This window comes from Nestor notabilis, unplaced genomic scaffold, assembly GCF_000696875.1.
Source record: "Nestor notabilis isolate BGI_N333 unplaced genomic scaffold, ASM69687v1 scaffold4352, whole genome shotgun sequence".
Lineage (NCBI taxonomy): Eukaryota > Metazoa > Chordata > Aves > Psittaciformes > Psittacidae > Nestor > Nestor notabilis.
Window position 1 is genome coordinate 62,754 of NW_009919558.1, and position 19,770 is coordinate 82,523.

The 19,770-nt window shown below is 37.8% G+C and overlaps 1 protein-coding gene across 1 annotated transcript in view; it reads right to left on the bottom strand.

The window, feature by feature from the left end:
• PAM (peptidylglycine alpha-amidating monooxygenase) overlaps window positions 1-19,770 on the bottom strand; it is a 65,383-nt gene that overhangs the window by 38,923 nt on the left and 6,690 nt on the right. The window contains exons 5-11 of the mRNA XM_010010276.1: window positions 13,975-14,060; window positions 12,250-12,333; window positions 2,884-2,932; window positions 2,325-2,392; window positions 687-767; window positions 499-575; window positions 114-217 (exon numbers count right to left, since the gene is read on the bottom strand). Of these exons, the coding sequence (XP_010008578.1) occupies window positions 114-217; window positions 499-575; window positions 687-767; window positions 2,325-2,392; window positions 2,884-2,932; window positions 12,250-12,333; window positions 13,975-14,060 (549 nt within the window). The remainder of the gene's footprint in view (window positions 1-113; window positions 218-498; window positions 576-686; window positions 768-2,324; window positions 2,393-2,883; window positions 2,933-12,249; window positions 12,334-13,974; window positions 14,061-19,770) is intronic.

A 19,770-nucleotide genomic window follows, 5' to 3' on the forward strand; every position in this document is an offset into this window, starting at 1 on the left:
CAAAACAGAACATTCTGGCAGAATTTAACAATTAGAATTATCTTGAATGGACAGATGAAACACATATATTTCTAAACATAACCAGTGACAGGGAGCAAATAGAGAAAATTTACCCTATATGCGTCTCTGTAGTTCTGCCTTCACCACTGAACACACATCTAGCTGCTAGGATATCATCATAGCTAACATCCACAAGACGTTCTACCGGATAGAATGCCTGAAAAAGAGGATGATTCATCCTAATCAGTGCAAGCATCTCATATTATTTACATCAACACCCACACACAATAATAACTGATACACATCTGAAAAGTGATTTCAGGATGGTTTGTGCATCGTAATGTAACCATGATAATGCTTGGCAATAATCACTTTCTACCGGCACAACACGTACCAGTGGAAACACCATGAGATATATCTATGGGTACATGACTGCCAATTCAGCTTCCCACTTTTAAATAATCAAAATTTATAGTTAGAATTAAAAAAACAACCAACCTGGGGCAGTTGTGGACTCTGTCTACCAATCAATGTCCATTGACCATTTCTCACTCTGTATCCACTCACTACTTTACCTATAACATACCAATATGTATGTGAACATGAGACATCTAAAAAAATATACTGTAGTGTTAGCATTTTTCTGTTAAGTATTTGATATTCCCACATTGCAATAAGACTCTTACCTAATCTGTGTGTATGAACTCTGTAGGCAAAAAGATGCATTGGAAACCTCTTGTAATGGCAGGCAATGTCTGCATCAACCGCTGTTAAAATACAATGGCAATAAACAAAGAAAAACACATTATTTATCAAAGAAAAGGTACACTACCGGATTTCATTCAATATGGTTTACAAAAGATATACCTACACTGGACAACATGTGATTTCAAATTATATTGGGTAATACCTTATGTATCTGCCATGTCTATCTGAAGACATCAAGTCACTTGAAAATGACCTTCTGTGATGTACATAAAAATTGGGACTGAAACTTAGTAGTATTTTTTCCAGCATATGCTACTGCCATTTAACAATGTAATACACTTGCTTACAGACTATGTAACACTTAAAAAAAGCTTAAAAGAGGGACACTGAAAATAAACATAGCTATGGTAAACAGTCTACTCAGGAGAAAATGAAAATAAACTGGTATCATTCTGAACTGATACAATTTACAATGAAGTCTTGATTGTAAGGTCTTACAGTTCTAGGCCCAGTTTTAAAGATTTAGAGTTAGATGCAGACTTTGGCAGAGAAGTGCTATACTTAGCACTATACTTGTGTTAGGAGCACTATAACTTGTGTTAGAGAGCTTCTTGTGCTGATGCCTCTCTGAGGCTGGCTGAGACAAATGCAGCCAGAAAGACTGGCTGCATTCTTCCTTTTATAACAAACTTCATGATTTTCTGAAGAACTGCAAATTTGATTGAACAGGAAGAGAATCTTATTCCCCTTTCCCTCCCCCCTTCAGCTGAAAAAGTAAATTTCTGCAATGATCAAATATCTTTTGGAGGCGATAAGGAGAGTGGTTTCATTTGATGAAGCCATCATATTGAAAAGCAAATTCTGTTAGGTTTCAATTCAAATTAAAAAAGATTTCAAGTTGCTGAATTCACTGAATGGATGAAGTCAGCTGAGCATTTGACCACCTCATCCTATTTAGGCAGTTAACTGCAAATGGAAAAAATGGTGTTCTCACGTCTTATTTAGAATGCCAGTTTACCATAAGAAAATGATAAGTCAGTGTTCGAACTCCATGGAACAGAACATTCCATGCTAGCTTGAAGAAATGATACTGGGACTATACAAGCTGAGTTTCAGATAAAATCCACTGAGTAGGATTCCGAATAGAAACTGGGAACTTTGTTGTACAATGTTTTTTTAGCATTTTGACCTTTTAACCATTTAGAAACATCTGAAGAAATTCTTTAAAGAACAGTTCCTTACTGGTAGAAATTAATTTATTAAAACTGAAGTCTTGTTAAATCGCAAATAGCATGACTGGCAAATACAGATGAAGAACAGTTCAAAAAATTTTATGTGTTTTTTTTGGTGGGAGGGAAGGAATAACAAAATAAATAGGGCTTTTTTTGCAAACTATTAAGACAAAAACTAAAAACTTCTGCAACATGGATCACTTTTGCTGATGCAGGTATCAGGAAATATGATACAATTTTAAAATTATAAATATTTTTGTCATCTTTTGTTTAATTTGTCCATCTACAATTCAGCGAGTCTCTGCTAAATTTTCTTCCCCAATAGGCAGTAAAAGGAAAGCAGATGCTGAAATTACACTATCACTTTGTAGAATTACAACTCACCTTTCTCACCTGGCGGTATTACAGTGTTCACAGACATCATAAGATACATTCCAGCAATCAAAGGCTGCCTGCAATTCAAAACTCAAGCTGTGCTAATCAAGTCCTTTTCAAAACATGACTGCAAGTGACACGATAGGCAATACCATTTACCACCACTAATCTCTAAATGTTGGATTATGCCTGAAACTGGTTTACTGAGAAAGCAGATGATACACAGTGCTTCCCTTTCCAAAAAAATCATACAAGCTAAAATTTTTAAAGCAGCTTCTACAAAACATGTGAAAAATAACATGATCATCTACATCATTTCTGTCCTTGTCCCAGATTTCTAAATATGAAGTTATTAAACTGGATTAACTCAGTACTCACAGCATTGTTTCATCAAGTTTCTTAGCAGAAACAAATTTTTTGCCAACAGATGACATATAACTTCAAAATTATTAATATTGTGACATATTATTTTTATTTTACAGGTTTTCAAAGGAATCTGAAGGAAGGGTTTCCATTCTGTTCTAATGAAAAAAAAATTGTAACATTTAAGTATTTTAAAGATACTTACTTCTGATGTGTCAGATGTAAAGATACACCAGAGCAGTCCTTGTGTTTGTCTGTACAAATCACAAAATGGTTTAACCATTAACAACTGAACCCATATAAAATTATTGCACATTAATAACATTATTCTGGTATATAAAAAATACCGGAAGACAAAATAAGTTTTAATCCTATTGTTTGCAGTAGAACTTTCATACTACGGAAACATCACTCAAATTTGCACACACTCAAATCTACCGCATGCAAAGAGTTGTGGTTAGTGGCTCAATGTTCAGTTGGAAAGTAGTAACAAGTGGTGTCCCTCAGAGATCAGTGTTGGGACCTTTCTTGTACAACATCTTTGTTGGTGACATGGACAGTGGGATTGAGTGCGCCCTCAGCAAGTTTGCTGACGACACCAAGCTGTGTGGTTCGGTTGATACGCTGGAGGGAAGGGATGCCATCCAGAGGGACCTGGACACGCTTGTGAGGTGGGCTGATGCCAGCCTCATGAAGTTCAACCAAGCCAAATGCAAGGTCCTACACCTGGGTCGGCACAACCCCAGGCACAGCTACAGGTTGGGCGGAGAAGAGATTCAGAGCAGCCCTGCAGAGAAGGGCTTGGGGGTGGTGATTGATGAGAAACTTGACATGAGCTGGCAGTGTGTGCTTGCAGCCCAGAAAGCCAACCGTATCCTGGGCTGTACCAAAAGAAGCATGACCAGCAGGTCCAAGGAGGTGATCCTGCCCCTCTACTCTGCTCTTGTGAGACCTCACTTGGAGTACTGTGTACATTTCTGGTGTCCTCAACATAAAAAGGACATGGAGCTGTTGGAGCAAGTCCAGAGGAGGGCCATAAGGATGATAATGGGGCTGGAGCACCTCCCATATGAAGACAGGCTGAGAAAGTTGGGGGTGTTCAGCCTGGAGAAGAGAAGACTGTGTGGAGACCTCAGAGCAGCCTTCCAGTATCTGAAGGTGCCTGTAAGAATGCTGGGGAGGGACTCTTCATTAGGGACAAGGGACACTGGGTTTAAACTTAAATAGGGGAACTTTAGATTAGATATAAGGAAGAAGTTCTTTACAGTGAGGGTGGTGAGGCACTGGAATAGGTTGCCCAAGGAAGTTGTGAGTGTGTTCAAGGCCAGGTTGGACAGAGCCTTGGGTGACACAGTTTAGTGAGTGGTGTCCCTGCTCATGGCAGGGGGGTTGGAACTAGATGATCTTAAGGTCCTTTCTAACCCAAACCATTCTATGATTCTATGAAATCTGAACACAATGCTGCATTAGTAGAAAAATCCTAATATAGAGCAAAACTAGTGGATGAATAACTGCTTTTTTGGCATTAGATACTATAGATCTTTATGCAACAGCATCTGTGAGATGAAAGAATGTCATTTTTACAATAGCAGGAAAAGTTGCTGTGCTTCAAACAAATCTGTGTTTTGAAAAAAGCTACAAAAATTTGTTGAAAAGTAATGGTTTCAGCCATTAATAACGAAGCAGCAGAAATACTTGTAATAAAGTCAACAGGTGAATTTGAGATATCAATACAGACAGCAGTTCTGTTTAACAATGGATATGCTAGAAGAACAGTAAAACAATTAATTTGTTAATGTACCGTACCAGAATTATCTGATGTGTTTGACATTTTAATTTAAATATACTGAAGACTTGGTAGCTACTCTATTTTAGTTGGTGATCTGGAAGTTCAATCTTCACTTTTTTTTCAAGAAGTTCCCTTTCTTATGTTTAGAAAAGAGCTCTAGTTAGAAGATGGCTGTAACTCCAAAGTGGCTAAACAGAAAATGCTGAAAAAATACCCTATAACAAGTGATAACTTGGGAGAGATTTTCTTCCCATCAGTAGTAAGATTCAGAACTGAAAAAAACAGTGCATTTGAACAGAAGAAAGGATAATGACTAGAGTGGGACAAAACAGAGACTTTCCAGTTTAAAAATATCAGTTTAGTTTTTTCAAACATTAGCTATTTTAGTCACACCATGTTTCATTATTAAAGGATAATATTAAGTTTGGGTTTTACCACCATTAATACTAGAATTTAATTCCAATATGTTCACTAAGTAGAAAGTTACTATTTTTACAAAATGTACAAATTAGTGCATATGTTATGCAATTGAAAAAATTGCTACCCATTTCACTAGGTTCTTACAGTGCTCATCATCACAGCATCTGAGAATTCTTAAGTTTCTCCAGCTTTGTGTGTCCTAACAAACACTTCTGTCTTTAAAAATCTGAACCAAAAAATCACAGTTGTACTTTTACAAATAACAACAGAAAAGGAAGTCTTCATTATATACATGGAAGAAAAATTACAGAAGTAGCCCTTTGACTCTACACTAGTGGGTAGACTACTCACTACTGTAGATGCACTGAATGTTTGGAAAGCATGTCTCTTGGGAATTCTTGAAACCAAGAGTGATGAATCAGAAGGAAAGTAGCTGAAAATTCAATTGGTAGTCTTGAAAAACAAGTATACCCTTTCAACGCAGATGGGATTTCTGATGGTCTTTGTCGACTATATGTTATACTGCCTGAAACTCAGAGAGTTTGGTACCTATATTCTGTATAAAGGATTGAATATGGGTATGGCAGAGTACTGACAAATTCACTTGCAATTACACTGGAGTATTTTAAGACTACATAGGTACTAAAATCCAAAGCTAGTCAGTCAGCCAGTGTGCTGCTGTACAATCCACATTTTCTGTTTTACAAAAAAGCCAAATAAAAAATATGTTGTAGAAGATCTTTTCATTACAATAACATACAATCCTATATATCATTTTTATGCAAACATGCATGTTTGTACAGAAAAATAGTAGCCACTAAAAGAATAAAATTTAAGCTAAAAATTCTCCAATTTAAAGTGCAGTCATTAAAACATTTAAAAAATAGTCTTCAAATGTTTATTGTTTTTTTTAAAAGTTACTTGTTAAAAATAAGAAATAAAAAAATAACAATTACTTATCACATGGTAAGTAGGGAGGTGGTGGCAGAGAGGTAAGGAAAAAAAAAGTTGAAGGAGAGAGAGAAGGCACAGAACCAAATAATAGACTAAGTTATAGCAGATAAGGAAAAATACAAAGTCAAGATACAGTCAGCACTGGCTAAAGACAGGAAGAGAAAACAAGAGAAAACAAAGTTATGCCATACCAGAATAAGCACTAATTTTCAATCACAGATAGCAAATGTTGTTTCCAAATGGCCAAGTCATGAACTGAAAAGCACCCCAAGGACTAAGCTATGAGGGCAGAAGTAGGGAAATGGTTGGAAAACATTCAAGAGAAAGAAATTAAATTATTTGTCCATGGTTTTAGAAAAACGTTCAAGATACGCATATACTGTTCATCATCCTCTACTCTTCAGTGTAGGAAGCTTCAATTACAATCTCAATAAGGGTCTTCGTGAAGTCTCTTTTGCCCCTCTGCTCCTTGTTTCAAACCAAATTTTTTTACTATATTTTTGGCTATTCATGTAACACAGGTGATGCTGCAAAATTCAGCTTTGTAAGCTTAACACTATTAGAGAGTTTGCACTACATAAATTTTAATGGAAGTTGGGAAATGCTTGCTTCCTCAGAACATTTCATTTTATTACTTAATGTCATTTAAAATTTTAAAATTTAAAATTCAGTCAATAATTTTGTGTCTCTCAGTTTTTCAATTTGCAGTTCAGAATATCATCACTCTACCTTTTAAACACTGCTGAAAAACTATCCCAAAACAACAAACTCAAACTTAACATGCCAAACATTACTCATGTTCGAAAAATCTAACCCTTACTGTGTCATTGAGTCTTTCTTTTAAAACAGTGCTGTGGGAGGAAGGAAATTACTCCAATATATTTCAGTTTGCCAGTATTAAAGTGTTTTCATACTGTTTAAATTTTCAGACTATTGAAAAAATTTTCATTCAGCATTTAAATCTAAATTGAGTAATTTCAAAATGAACTGAAGACTGGGAAATTTATTATTGCTACTATACAAGGCAATCATATTAATCATATTATCAGGAGAAACAAATCAACTTCTGGTGCAAGAACCTGATCTGCAGTGCTGTATCAAGAGTAAAATAATGGATACATAAATTGGTCTAGGCTTCTAAGAAATTCTTGCACCATGTTATAATCTTGTCTGTGGCTATATTTAGCCATGACTGAGCTAAACATTTTTCTAACAGTTACAGAGGTATGCTTGAAATGCTGTTTCCTTGCTTCTTCCCTACAGCTGGCCTCCTTGAAACACTGAAAGCTGCTAAACCCTCCATGCAAGAATGCTGACTGCAGTGAGGTCGTGCTTGTTCCCCATGCAAACTCTTTCCAAACTTTGCTGTGTGACTGAAACAAAAACATCCTCAATGCACAAATCAAACAGAAGGTGACCCATCTGGCAGAGGTGGGAAATGCAGCAGACATTGTCTATTTGAACTTCAGTAAAACATTTGACACTCTCCCACAGCATCCTCCTGGAGAAACTGTCTGCTCATGGCCTGTGTAACTGTATTCTTCACTGGGTAAAGAAGTGGCTGGATGGCCAAGTGCAAAAAGTGGTGGTAAATGTTGTCACATCTGCTTGGCAACTGGTCACTGGTGTTGTCTCTCAGGGCTTGGTATTAGGGCCAGTGTTGTTTAATGTATTTACTGATGATCTGGATGAGGGGACTGAGTGTACCATCATTAAATTTGCAGATGACACCAAGCTGGGTGGGAGCATTGATCTGCTGAAGGGTAGGAAGGCTCTGCAGAGGGATCTGGACAGGCTGGACTGATGGGCTGTGGCCAATGGCATGAGGTTCAACAAGGCTCAGTGTCTGGTCCTGCACTTGGGCCACAACAACCCCATGCAATGCTCCAGGCTTGGGGCAGAGTGGCTGGAAAGCTGCTCAGCAGAAAAGGACCTGGGGGTGCTGTTTGCGGAGCTGAACATGAGCCAGCTTGTGCCCAGGCAGCCAAGAAGGTCAATGGCATCCAACCTAGTTGAGTCTATGATCCTATGAAAATCTTAAAGTCTCCTTTCAAGTCTGTCAGTCCAGCTGACTGGAATTACTTTGATTTGTTTCCGCTATCTAGCAAATATGCACTGCCCTGGGACAAGTAAGTTACTAGTTAATATTTGCCAGGTGGCAAAGACTGGAAAAAGTTTTTATATACCTCAGAAACAGGTTCAATGAAAGCCAATTTCAAGGCAGTTTCCAACCCAAATGAAACTAGAAGCTGTGCTTATGATTGTGTTTTGTGTGCTGTGCAAATATAACACAATCATATTAAATATTCCCTGCTTTTATTTACCTGTGTAATCTAAAATCAATGCTGCATGTTAAACAGTTATATTAATTAGAAAGAATGACCTGTGCTACTCCTGACAAATCATGTTTTCTAGGAGAAATATTTGAAATACTAGAAATAACAGTTTGTCAAATGGAACACTCATAACTGAGAAGCCGAACTATCCTAAACAGAAATGCTCTCTTTCTGTAGACTGATTTTGATAAAACTTCCAATCCAAGTTCAACAGGCTTCCCGTCTGTCTGTCTATCCCTTTAGTTACATGTATGATTATCTGCCATGGAAGCTGAGATTTCTAGGGCTTCCTAGATACTTAAAATTCTGTGGTTTTTTTACCAAGAAGACGACTTCAAAAGCTATCTTCTTTGCACTCTGGGTACATGGATTATAAATTGTAGGCCACACTGTTCAAACTCTTTATTCATTTCTTTCAATGCTCTGTTTCTAGTATTTAATAGAAACAGTACAGTACTCATACATGGCTACTAAAATACCTAAAAGCTTTCACTGTAACAGAATGGTGCTTGGGTTTTTTTTTTTATGAAGCTCCAAACCCCTTGTTATTTCAAAGTCAGCCCTTTGATTTGTACCAGAATCTCCACATACGGTCTCAGAATTGACTTTGCTTCATTAAAATAAGAACTAGCCTCAAACCTAGAGCACAATCTCTGAGCAAGGCAATTCCAAAGCTAATACCCATTGGGAATTAGTTTTATACAAGTTATATTTAAAAAGAAAAAGACATATAGCACAAAATCTAACTTGAAGTCTTGGTAAAGAAAGAGACAAACTCAATATGCTGCTTTCAGTATGTGATACATAAAAGAACACTAGCTGAGTCAGTGTTTTTTCATGAGAGTCAAGGTGCTTGCTCCTGCTGATCTGTTCACTCATCCAGAATCTCAGCAAAATTGTTTTTAAAAGTCTACTAACATGAGAATGAAACTCTACCTTTATTCAGTCTGTGTAAAACAAAATGCAGGCACAGATTCCCTGGTGCCCTTTTCACACCTTTCCAAATAGAAAAGAGGCGAACAATTGTTGATCCTGATCTGGTATAAATTTTTTGGCAAATAAATACCTTGTACAGGTCACAGATGACTGATTTCCTGAAAGGAGATCATAACATACCACGGACAGGAATATGCGGAATTAATTTTCCTCAAGGCACCAATGTTAAGCCTTCTGGTTATCAAAGAGAAGCACATGTGCTCAAAATAAGGTAGATTATTTTTCATTTTAAAAATAAGGTATCAGACTATGAAGTAAAAGGCACTGAAATAAAACAGAAGGCTTTCTGTCATACTCTTTAACCTCTGAAAGAGTACATGAAACTAGTATCTCCAAAATTACAGTCCACGCTTCTTAAACTTTCATAATTTTGCAGGTTTATATCTATGACATTGATCATTCTAAGCCCTGCACAGATATTCTAGCCAAAAAATAAGGAAGGTGTTGCTGTAAAATTAAGTTTTGACTACCAAGTTAATTTACTAACAAAACTTTCCAAGTACATCCTCAACTAATATGCAACAGAGGGTACTGATCTCATTATTTCTTTTTTCTTTTTTTACTTAAGAGTGAAAATGAACAGTAAGAACTCTCACTGTCCCCAAGCAATAATGAAGAGTAGGCTCTCAACTATCATGCTCTCTTTAGAGGTTTTTAGCTTCAATTATTTGTGATTTTAGCAGACAAAGAATCTCACTGGCTGTAGTGATCCATCTGAATTTTCCCATGAAAATAAATTCTTCCAACTTCAGTTGCACACATCTGCATACGTTCTCCATTCAAACAGTGCTAGCACCATCAAGTTTATTCCTTCCTCATCCTCCTTTTCTTCCTCCTTCTCATTACCATTAATGTCTTCATGCTACATTTTTTTATCTTTATACCATGGTAGAAACCATACCTTCAGCTTCAGACAGTGCTGCTGAAAAATCTGAGTATTGCAGAAACCTTGCCAGCAGTATACAGAAGAAAGTCTGCATGGCACCAAGAAGATACCAACTACAGGCTAACTTCTTTGTCCAAACCAGTTACACTTGTTGATCATTTACCATGGTACCACAGAAGGGTTCAGAGGCCGTTAAGTGTAGCTCAGACTACTGGTGTAATGCATATTCCTCCTTTATTTTTTTGCTGTTATCCAGGCTACTCTTTCAAGTCCAACATGTTGATTATCACTTAGCCCATGAGGATCTTCACATTCTTGTTTAAACCCTACACAGTAATGTATCACAACCGAGTTCCAAGAGAATGACGACCCACAGGTTTTTATGCTCTTGAAGGCCAGACAGGCCTTAACCCAGAACCACCACACAGGATGTGATTCACAGAGTGGAAATAAGAATTCACGCATCTCAAAGATGTCAAAACAAGACATTTCAGGTTTAAAGAACAAAGCACAACATGAAAGATAAATAAATAAGTAAATAAATAAGTAAATACAATTAATCTTGTCTCCCAAAGTTGAAGACAATCATACCTCAATAATGAAATCCAAATTTCATTAAACCAATATTGTAATGTATGGACCGGATGAGCAGACAATGAGGTGGACTGAAAACTGGCTGAATGGTTAGGCCCAGAGAGCGGTGAGCAGTGGTGCAATGCCTAGTTGGAGGATGGTAACCAGCAGTTGTACCCCAAAGGTCAATACTGTGTCCAGTCCTGTTCAATATCTTCATTAATGACCTGGATGACAGGCAGAGCTCACCCTCAGCATGTCAGCTGATGACGCCAACCTGGAAGGAGCGCCTGATACACCAAAGAGTTGTGCTGCCATCCAGAGGGACCTTGGCAGGAGGGACAAATGGACTGACGGGAACCTCAGGCTGTTCAACAAGAGGAAGTGCAAAGTCCTGCACCAGGGGAGGAACAACCCCAGGCACCAGAACATGCTGGGAGCAGCCCAGCTGGAAAGCAGCCTGGCAGAAATGGATCTGGGGGTCCTGGTGGACACCAGGCTGAAGATGAGCCAGCCATACACCCTTGCTGCCAAGAAGCTTAATAGCGTCCTCAGCCAAACTGCTGCCAGCAGGTAAGGGGAGGTGATTCTTCCCCTCTACTCAGCACTGGTGAGGCCATGCCTGGAGTGCTGGGTCCAGGGCTGGGCTCCCCGGTATGAGAGAGACATGGATGTCCTGGAGAGTCCAAGGAAGGGCCACCAAGATGATCGGGGGACTGGAGCATCTCTCCTAAGAGGAGACAGCTGGAAATGTTAGGCCTGGAGAAGAGAAGGATTGGGGCGAGGAAGAATCTTACCCATGTACAAAAGCACCTGAGAGGAGGGTGTAGAGAAGATGTAGCCAGGTTCTTTTTAGTGGTGCCCAGTGACAGGACCAGAGGCAATGCGCACAAACTGAAACACGGGAGGTTCCTTCTGAACATGAGGTAACACTTTTTCACTGTCAGGGTGACTGAGGATGGGCACAGGCACAGGCACTTCTAGAGATATCAAAAATCCACCTGCATATGGTCCCAGCAACTGTCGGTTGCCCGTCTTGAGTGGGGATTGGATGATTTCACACAACCTTAGGCATTCTGTGGCGTGTGAAATACTCACTGACAACATAAGCATATTGTCATGCTTAAAATGAGTGTTTATTTCTTTTTTAATATGAAAATACACCATCCACTAGTCACAACTTTTTCCAAACACAGATACAGTGATTGGCCACTGCATGCCATCTTTCTCACCAGCTATTCAATTAAGGTGACAGGTTAAGGGTGTTCACAGGTATTTGTTTCAACTTTTTTAAAGAAAATCAAATTCAAGAGAACTGAATTATACAGGGAAAACCAAGTTTCTCCCTACACTTCACATTATTGCTTCTTCCTTACTTTAAGTCATTTGCTCTATATTTTTTGAAGCAAAAAAAATCTGTTCATCTTTTAAATATTTACAGAGATAGACCAAGTTTATAAAGAAGTCAAGTTAATAGATGAACTTTATTATAAGTATGCTCACTGATCTTTACCTTTGTAAGTGACACTCACATGAAAATTCTTTTCTACAGGTAATGTAAATATTTTCAATGCTTTAACTTATATAACTTACAGAACAAATTTCTAAAATACATACCTCTAAATGCACTAATATCCCCATAGTGCACCTGGAGCACAAAAAATCTGCCACCTGTTTCTCCTCCAACTCTGAATCCAACACCTAAGAGAAGGAAAATACATTGTTTTCAGAGGCAATAAAGCATATCTAAAAATACAAATCACTGTAATAGCTTAGAGTGAAGGGGTAAAAAATTTCACTGAGACAACAGTGAAGAAAACATCGTCCTGAAAACTGGGAAAACAACCTTCACAACACATGTTCTCAAATAGACTAAGAAGCTAAGACCATAACTTAAACAGGTATTTGCTTTAAGCAAAGGAGTCTCTCAATCCAAGAATACGAATACAGATTTGAGATATATATACAAAACCCCACTATATATATATATAATAAATTAAATTATGAAGTTTTGCCATCTTTGTAGGATTTGGTAGAAATCTCGCTTCTCATGCAACCTGTGAATGATACAAGCTGATTAACACTGACTTACCAAGAACACACTGAGAATGAAACGATAAAAAGATCTGCAGTAAAATATTTTTTATATTAATTATGTAAATTAGTGTTGTATGCAGAAAAAATCTGGAAGAAATTACGAAGCTATGTTACTTATAGACAGAAGTAAGCACAGACACAGAAGAAAACAGAATTAAGAATTAACCTGAAATAATGAAATTGTGAAATATCACCAACAGGAATTTCTCTGAACTGATTCTACAGTGAAGAAATTTCTTCTTATTTGGTTACTGAATCCCACCGCCCACAGCAAAGCCTGCTTATAAATCTGACTGCAGCCTCTCTGCACACAAATGTAGACTAACGCTCTCCATAAACCTTGTATTTATGGACAGTTTACAGACAAGAAAATTGTTGCTAGTTGGTGTTTAACAGAAAAGCTTTCATAGAATCCTCCAAGCAAAATTATTTTCTTACTTGACATTCTGATCACCAAATCAAATAACATTTGTGCTGGTAAGTGTATAAACGGATTACTAAAAATAAACCTTTTCATGAGGTGCACTGCTCCTGGTTATGAAAAGCGGCAGCAAAAGATCAAATAAAAAATGTGTATAATTTAGAGTCTTTTCAGACCAAGGCTGTATAGATGATAGGTATTTCTAGGACTCTTAGCATTTATTAGAAAGAACCACTTCTCCTATCTTCTAGACGTACCACTACAAGTAGCTTAACAAATTCTGATAGAATTCAGCAAAGTCATCTATCATACAACAAAATGGGTATGTAAACATATTGCTCAAGCACATCAAAGCATGAAGAAATGAAAAGCACATAAAGATGTCAAGCATACTTAAGACACAGAAAAAATTCAGTATTTAGACTGAACTGTTTGCGCTTTCCCAAAACACACCAAAATATTTTAATGTGGTTTGTGTGCTACTGTGTACTGAAAGATAAACAGTATCCTTCCAATAACATACTGTAGAAAATGCAAGATTAACGTTATATAAAAATAAAGCATTATATTATGACCATTATGTCTACCTTAGCCTTTTTCACCCCTACTGAAACCCATAATGTTATAGCAAACAGGATGAAAAAAAATCCCAAACCCTAGTATTTTAGCTAGTTTATTTATAGTGTATGAGGTTGATGTTTATACAGTTTTGACTAAACATAATAAAAATATACAAGGTTCCTATATATGCCAGGTGCTTATTTCCACATCCTCTTCTCTCCCTTGCCCCGGCACACAAGAACTTCACATTAAAGGCACAGTACCTTTGGGTAGCCTGGTGGGTGGCGCATTTCTTGCCCAAGCATACAAAATATTAGATTTGTCTTTGCATGTTCCTTCATCACAGTCCCTAAAAACATGGGGGAAGAAAACAAAATGGAATACGATTTTTTAATTTTTAAATCAGAAAAGGGCAGGTGAATTACATGCAAACCCACTAATTTTAAGATATATGGAGATGGTTTTGGATGTATGTTGATTAAGCTCTTTTAATGTAGATTGTTTTCCCAGATATCATTAGATCCTTCATCTTCTTTTGGTTTTCCCTCCCTCTGCCTTATAATAGTGTTAGGCAAATAGGGTCAAAACCACAGAGAGTTCTGGTAGTCCCTATCAGACCAGTAGTCAGTGATGAAAAAAAATAAAGGAACCTTTTGTGAGAATGAACGATATGAAAATTTATAGCACTATTAGCTCAAGTGCCAAAAAATGACAACAGCTGCCACTTTTACACAGAGGGACTGGACTTGTGCACAAAGCAGAAAGAAACACATAAGACATCAAAGTTTTAATTCAAAATTGATATTTAAAACTCACTGAAAAATCATTGACAAAAAAAAAAAGGAAGCTATATACGGACCAGCTGGTAGGAGGTACTCATGCTCTTCTTCCCTGTACTTAATGCAAGCTCACTGCTTTAAGTTAATTTTATTCCACTGCACAACTTCTTGTTTTCCATAAACAGAAAAATCACACATACATACACACACACACACACAAACAAACAAGTTACAGACCACAAACAGGTCACAAATATTTACAATAACTGAGAGCTCCAGAGTTGTCCCTAGCCTCTGCAACGCCTTGCAGGCAACACTAAGGGTGGACTGTGAAAAACTTCCAAAGACTCTTAAGCTCTAGATACCTTGAACCTGCAAAACCCAGTAAACCTGAACCAGACACTACCAGATCTGCAAAAGGCCAGTCAGAAACAGTTGTACAGACAGCATAATGTACCTGGACCGCAGCCAAGACAGCTACATGTAGGTGTAGGTTACACGATGATATAAACAAACAAGTATCCCTGAGAGGCTTTCCAAACACCCACGCAGAAGCACTTCTCAATCCTCTATTAGAGAAAAGGGCTATTTAGAGTGTATTTGTACCTTCTTCACTGGCAGAGCATTGTGCCACTGAGCACAGTGTGAAAGTAATTCTGCACGTGCAGCACACATAGGCATGCAACTAGAAAGCCTCAACCTCAAACTATTCAGACTACACCAAGTGATCCAAGAAGGCTGATACCCATGCAAAGACTTCAATCCAAAACAAAATGGTACAGCCCCTTCTCTGTTTACTACCGCTGGTAAAACCTGGGTAGGACCTGGGAAAACGTTTTTACACATAAAGTGCAGTTTCAGTCATATTAAATCCTGGGGAAAATAGTCTCATGCAGTGCAGAGTGAGGAGAAGCATTAGAACATAAAAGACCATGACTTTTAGTGAATGCAGGCTCAGTAACATTTTTGTTGAGGATGCGTGAGCCATATCTGCCACCTTCCAGAACAAGTGATGATGATGCTTTCCAGGCTGCTCTCCCAGGAATAATCAGCTCTTCTGGCACATATGGAAAACCACCTCTGTGGAACATTACGCATTTCTGGGATCCCAGGCAGCCTTACTGCAACATAGCTGCTGTGGTTTCCTCTAACAGAAAGCATTGCCATAATCATCAGACTACCAAGAGAAAAGGGAACGTGCCACTTTCTTCTTTTCATTAATGTTGCTCATAACACATCTAGACCTTCACAGCTAGTAGTTTGGTCATCTTCCCCTTCAAACATGTCCCAGTGGACAGGCAAAACTCATTTAAAGATTAAGTGAAATGATTCATGCAGCTGCAGGTAAAAATTGCACAGCTTTCAACTGCTACAATCTCAAAAATCCCAAAGGGATCTAACCAGGTACTGAGCTACTTGGTTTGGAAATGTATTGAAGAGACTGGTTAGGAGGAACAACAGCAGAAACCACAAGCACAGCTGCAGTTTTACCACCACATTCTGGGCCTGCTAGCCTTCGCTTATACCGCAGTATTTTTTAGAACCACATAAGCTAGGTAAGAAAGTGCATAGGCTGTTCCAAACTTTCCTCCTGAGATGCTGGCTGATGGAGGGGGAATACTTTAGTGAAGGAAGATGAAATACATTACTCTTTCATTATGCTTTAGAAATGGTCAACCCTCACATGTAGCCATCGACACTGTTCCTGAAACATCAAGCTTTCAGAAAAAAAACAAACCTAGAGGAGGCTACGAAGAAGAGTTAGGATAACTGATGAACAGATTTAAAACCAGGAAGGTAGTAAAAGTATACATTTACAAACAAATAACAAATAAACAATCACTGCAGTTCATAATTTCTTTACATGGAAAAAACCAATCAGATTCTTAGCAGAATCAGATGGCTGACTGCTTCTCACATCTTTGGTTTTTACAAACTCCCCTGGACTTTCCAAAGGCATTCTGCTCAATTTTGGGTAAGTTCAAGAGCTGGGTCTTTTAATGGCACTGAGGTTTTGACCAAAATATTTCAATATGTGAGCAAGACCAGTATTTGGCTATTCTTTTAGGATATTTGCATTGCTATGGGCAGTGACGATGCTAAGAAACTACACTCAGAAATACAATTTTTTTAGTTTCCACTGTCCTCTACGCAATGAAATACAAGTATTTCACTGAACTAGTCTTGACATCTTTTGGAACCTTTTCTGAACTACTGATGTCAAAAGTTTCCAAAACCATGCCAGCAGAAGCAGAGGAATTATTGGGTGGTTACCTATGACATGTACTTATAAATTTATTTAGATTAGGTAACTATTTCAAGCTGCCCTGCCTAATCTCAAAATAAAGGCTATGTCTATGAATCATCTCATTCAAAAGAGCTCATTTCAGTGTTAGGTTTGACGCAGTGCAAGACCTGTCTTGCCAGAAGACTCAGAAGTTCTGAATAATTCAACATTTTCTTTTAAATCATTCAAGTGTATTCTTGGCTATCTATGGAGAATCCAACCTTCCAATGAATCAGCTCAGGCATGCTACTTTGATTTCAGCAGAGTTTATCAGCTCAGGCAAAACTTCTTGTTGTAGTGGATGAACTGTTCTTAAGGCTATTATGATCAAGAAACACCTTTCAGATGACAAAGGATATTTGCATGAGTAGCATCAAGTCACCAGAAAAGCTACCAGGCCAGAGTGGCACCTCAGAGTCTGCCTCCGCACTGCTATGGGCACAAGGCAGCGAATCCCAACAGAGTTATCTGGATGCTGTATCTTCCCTCTCCCATTTTTCCACATTCAAAACTGGCCTGAATAAAACTTCACGCCTCAGGCAAACCAATTTTGCCCTTGCATTCTGATTGCTCCTAAAAGACTATTTTTTCATAATACACCTACTCCACAATGGCATGAAAAATACTTCTTGAGCTAGTACATTTCAATGTTCTTTCAACTGATTACAAACCATCTGGGTAATGTTGCCCAGAATTTCAATGAAGAAACTACAGTAAGGCAAAAAACCCAATATGGTATACCTTAATTGAATAAAAACTGGCTATGCAAAAATGTTCATCATGTAAACTGTAAGGGAATGATCCTTGCTGAACAAGATTTATAGTGGTGTCCTCAAATGTCAGTTCTCAATCAATCATTCTGTCCCTAGGACACAGAAGACCAAGTGAAGTCATCACTTATTAGTCTGCAGGTAACAAAAATAACAAATAATAATAAAACACACCCCCCCAAATATGTCTCAATGTTAATACACAGTCATCAGACCTTACTTTAATTAAATTAGTGCTAGTGGCTGAAAGACTCTAGCATATGTAAACTAGTTGGAAAAGACTTGCTTTTAAATTATATGTACTCTTTGTGATGACTTGCAAACATATGCAACAGTTTCTACATACCTGAACATTTAAATGAACATGTTTATAACATAGACATTTATAGGTATACACATTTATATGTAAACACACACATATGTCTTCACACATATATACTACATAAATTATATACACACATGGATACATAGCAAAGGGGCATTTATGTGAGCTTATGTACATATCTCAAACAGGCATAAATGCAGCCATAGAACAGACATGATCATCTTTCTAGCCTTGCAGATAGCCATGGCAGAGCAAGATGAAATGCTCCAAACTGTTGCAGCAACAAGGATGTGAATTTATGAGATACTGCATGAAAAGCTTTTATTTTGAGAATGTAAAGCAAACACTGCAGTTCAGGAACTACATACAAAAAATTAGCAAGACTTAATCAAAACCTGCATATGATAAACTGGAACTATCATATTTAAATACAACACTATTGTATTGGATCTGGCTGAAATGGAGTTAGTTCTTCCCCACAGCAGCCCTCATAGTGATGCGTTTTGGTAGCTAGCAAGGTGTTGATTAACACGCCAGTTTTTGGCTGCTGCTGAGCAGTGCTTGCGCAGCATCAAGGCCATCTATTCAACATTTCCCCTTAACAGTAGGCTGGGGGTGGGCAAGATCTTGGGAGGGGACATAGCCAGGACCCAAACTGCCAAAGGGGTATTCCATATCACATGATGTCTGCTCAGCATAGAAATCTAAGAGAAAGAGGGGCAGGGGGTCATCCGTTATTACAACATTTGTCTTCTGAAGCAATCACTACACATACTGGAGCCCTACTTCCAGAGAAGTGGCTGGAGATTGCCTGCTGATGAGAAGTAGAGAATAAATCTTTTGTTTTCCTTTGTTTCTGCTTTACTAACCTGCCTTTATCATGACCCATGATTTTTTTTTTCCATCTTATTTTTTGCCCCCACCCCAGCTGAGGGGGAGAGCAATAGAGCAGCTTGGTAGGCACCTGACATCCAACCAGTATCAAGCCAGCGCAACTAATTACGTGCTTCATCATTTGGCAGGTAGCTGTTAAGTACTGCAATCAAAACCAAAAGCAACATTAGCTGCCACACCACACAAACTGCCACTTGTGCTCTTCTGCTGGGCCATAGTTCCTCTCCCAGAAGAGAAATCATACAGTCTGACCAATCTATAACTATACTTTTCTATCACACATGGATTATTTCAAGGCTCCAACAAAACTACTTCCAGATGTATAAACCCAAGAAACTACAAGTAAAATCTACACAGTTTTAATTAGCACTCTCAAGATGTAAACTAGTTTTAAAAGGCCGCAATGGGAACAGTTTTATGTTGCTGTATTTTTCATATTAAACTATTCAAAAAGTACACTGTGACATTTAAGATACAATAAAAATAACACAGAAACTGCTGGAAAAAGAAATGAATAGAAATTCTGTGCTTTCATAGTTTTACTTCTGTCTGAACTTTTTCAGTGTCTATTTTTCTTGTAGGACAAGATTATAACATTTTCATTATTAAAATTGCTGGTTGATAGGTAGAAGGGAGATAAAACTTTTGATGAATGTTTGTTGTATGCTTAAAATATTACTCAAATCATCCCCAAAAACATGCAGAGATTATCTGAAATGCTAAATCAATTTTTTTTTATGGAAAATACATTATACTATACTATACTATTACCTCTAACTTCCAGCACTAGTTACCTTTTTAGTAAATACTTAAAAGATAAATTGTGATTATGCAACCTGACCAGAAAATCTAGATTAAAATTGTTCTACAGAGCAGAGTAAGTCATAGGCTTTGTGGGGTCAGCAAAATCTGCTCTTCATTGAAAACCTGTAGAAAACTTGCAAAATTACTGTACAGACCATCCATTTCCACCCACTTTCACATTCATTTCACTCTAGTTCCCT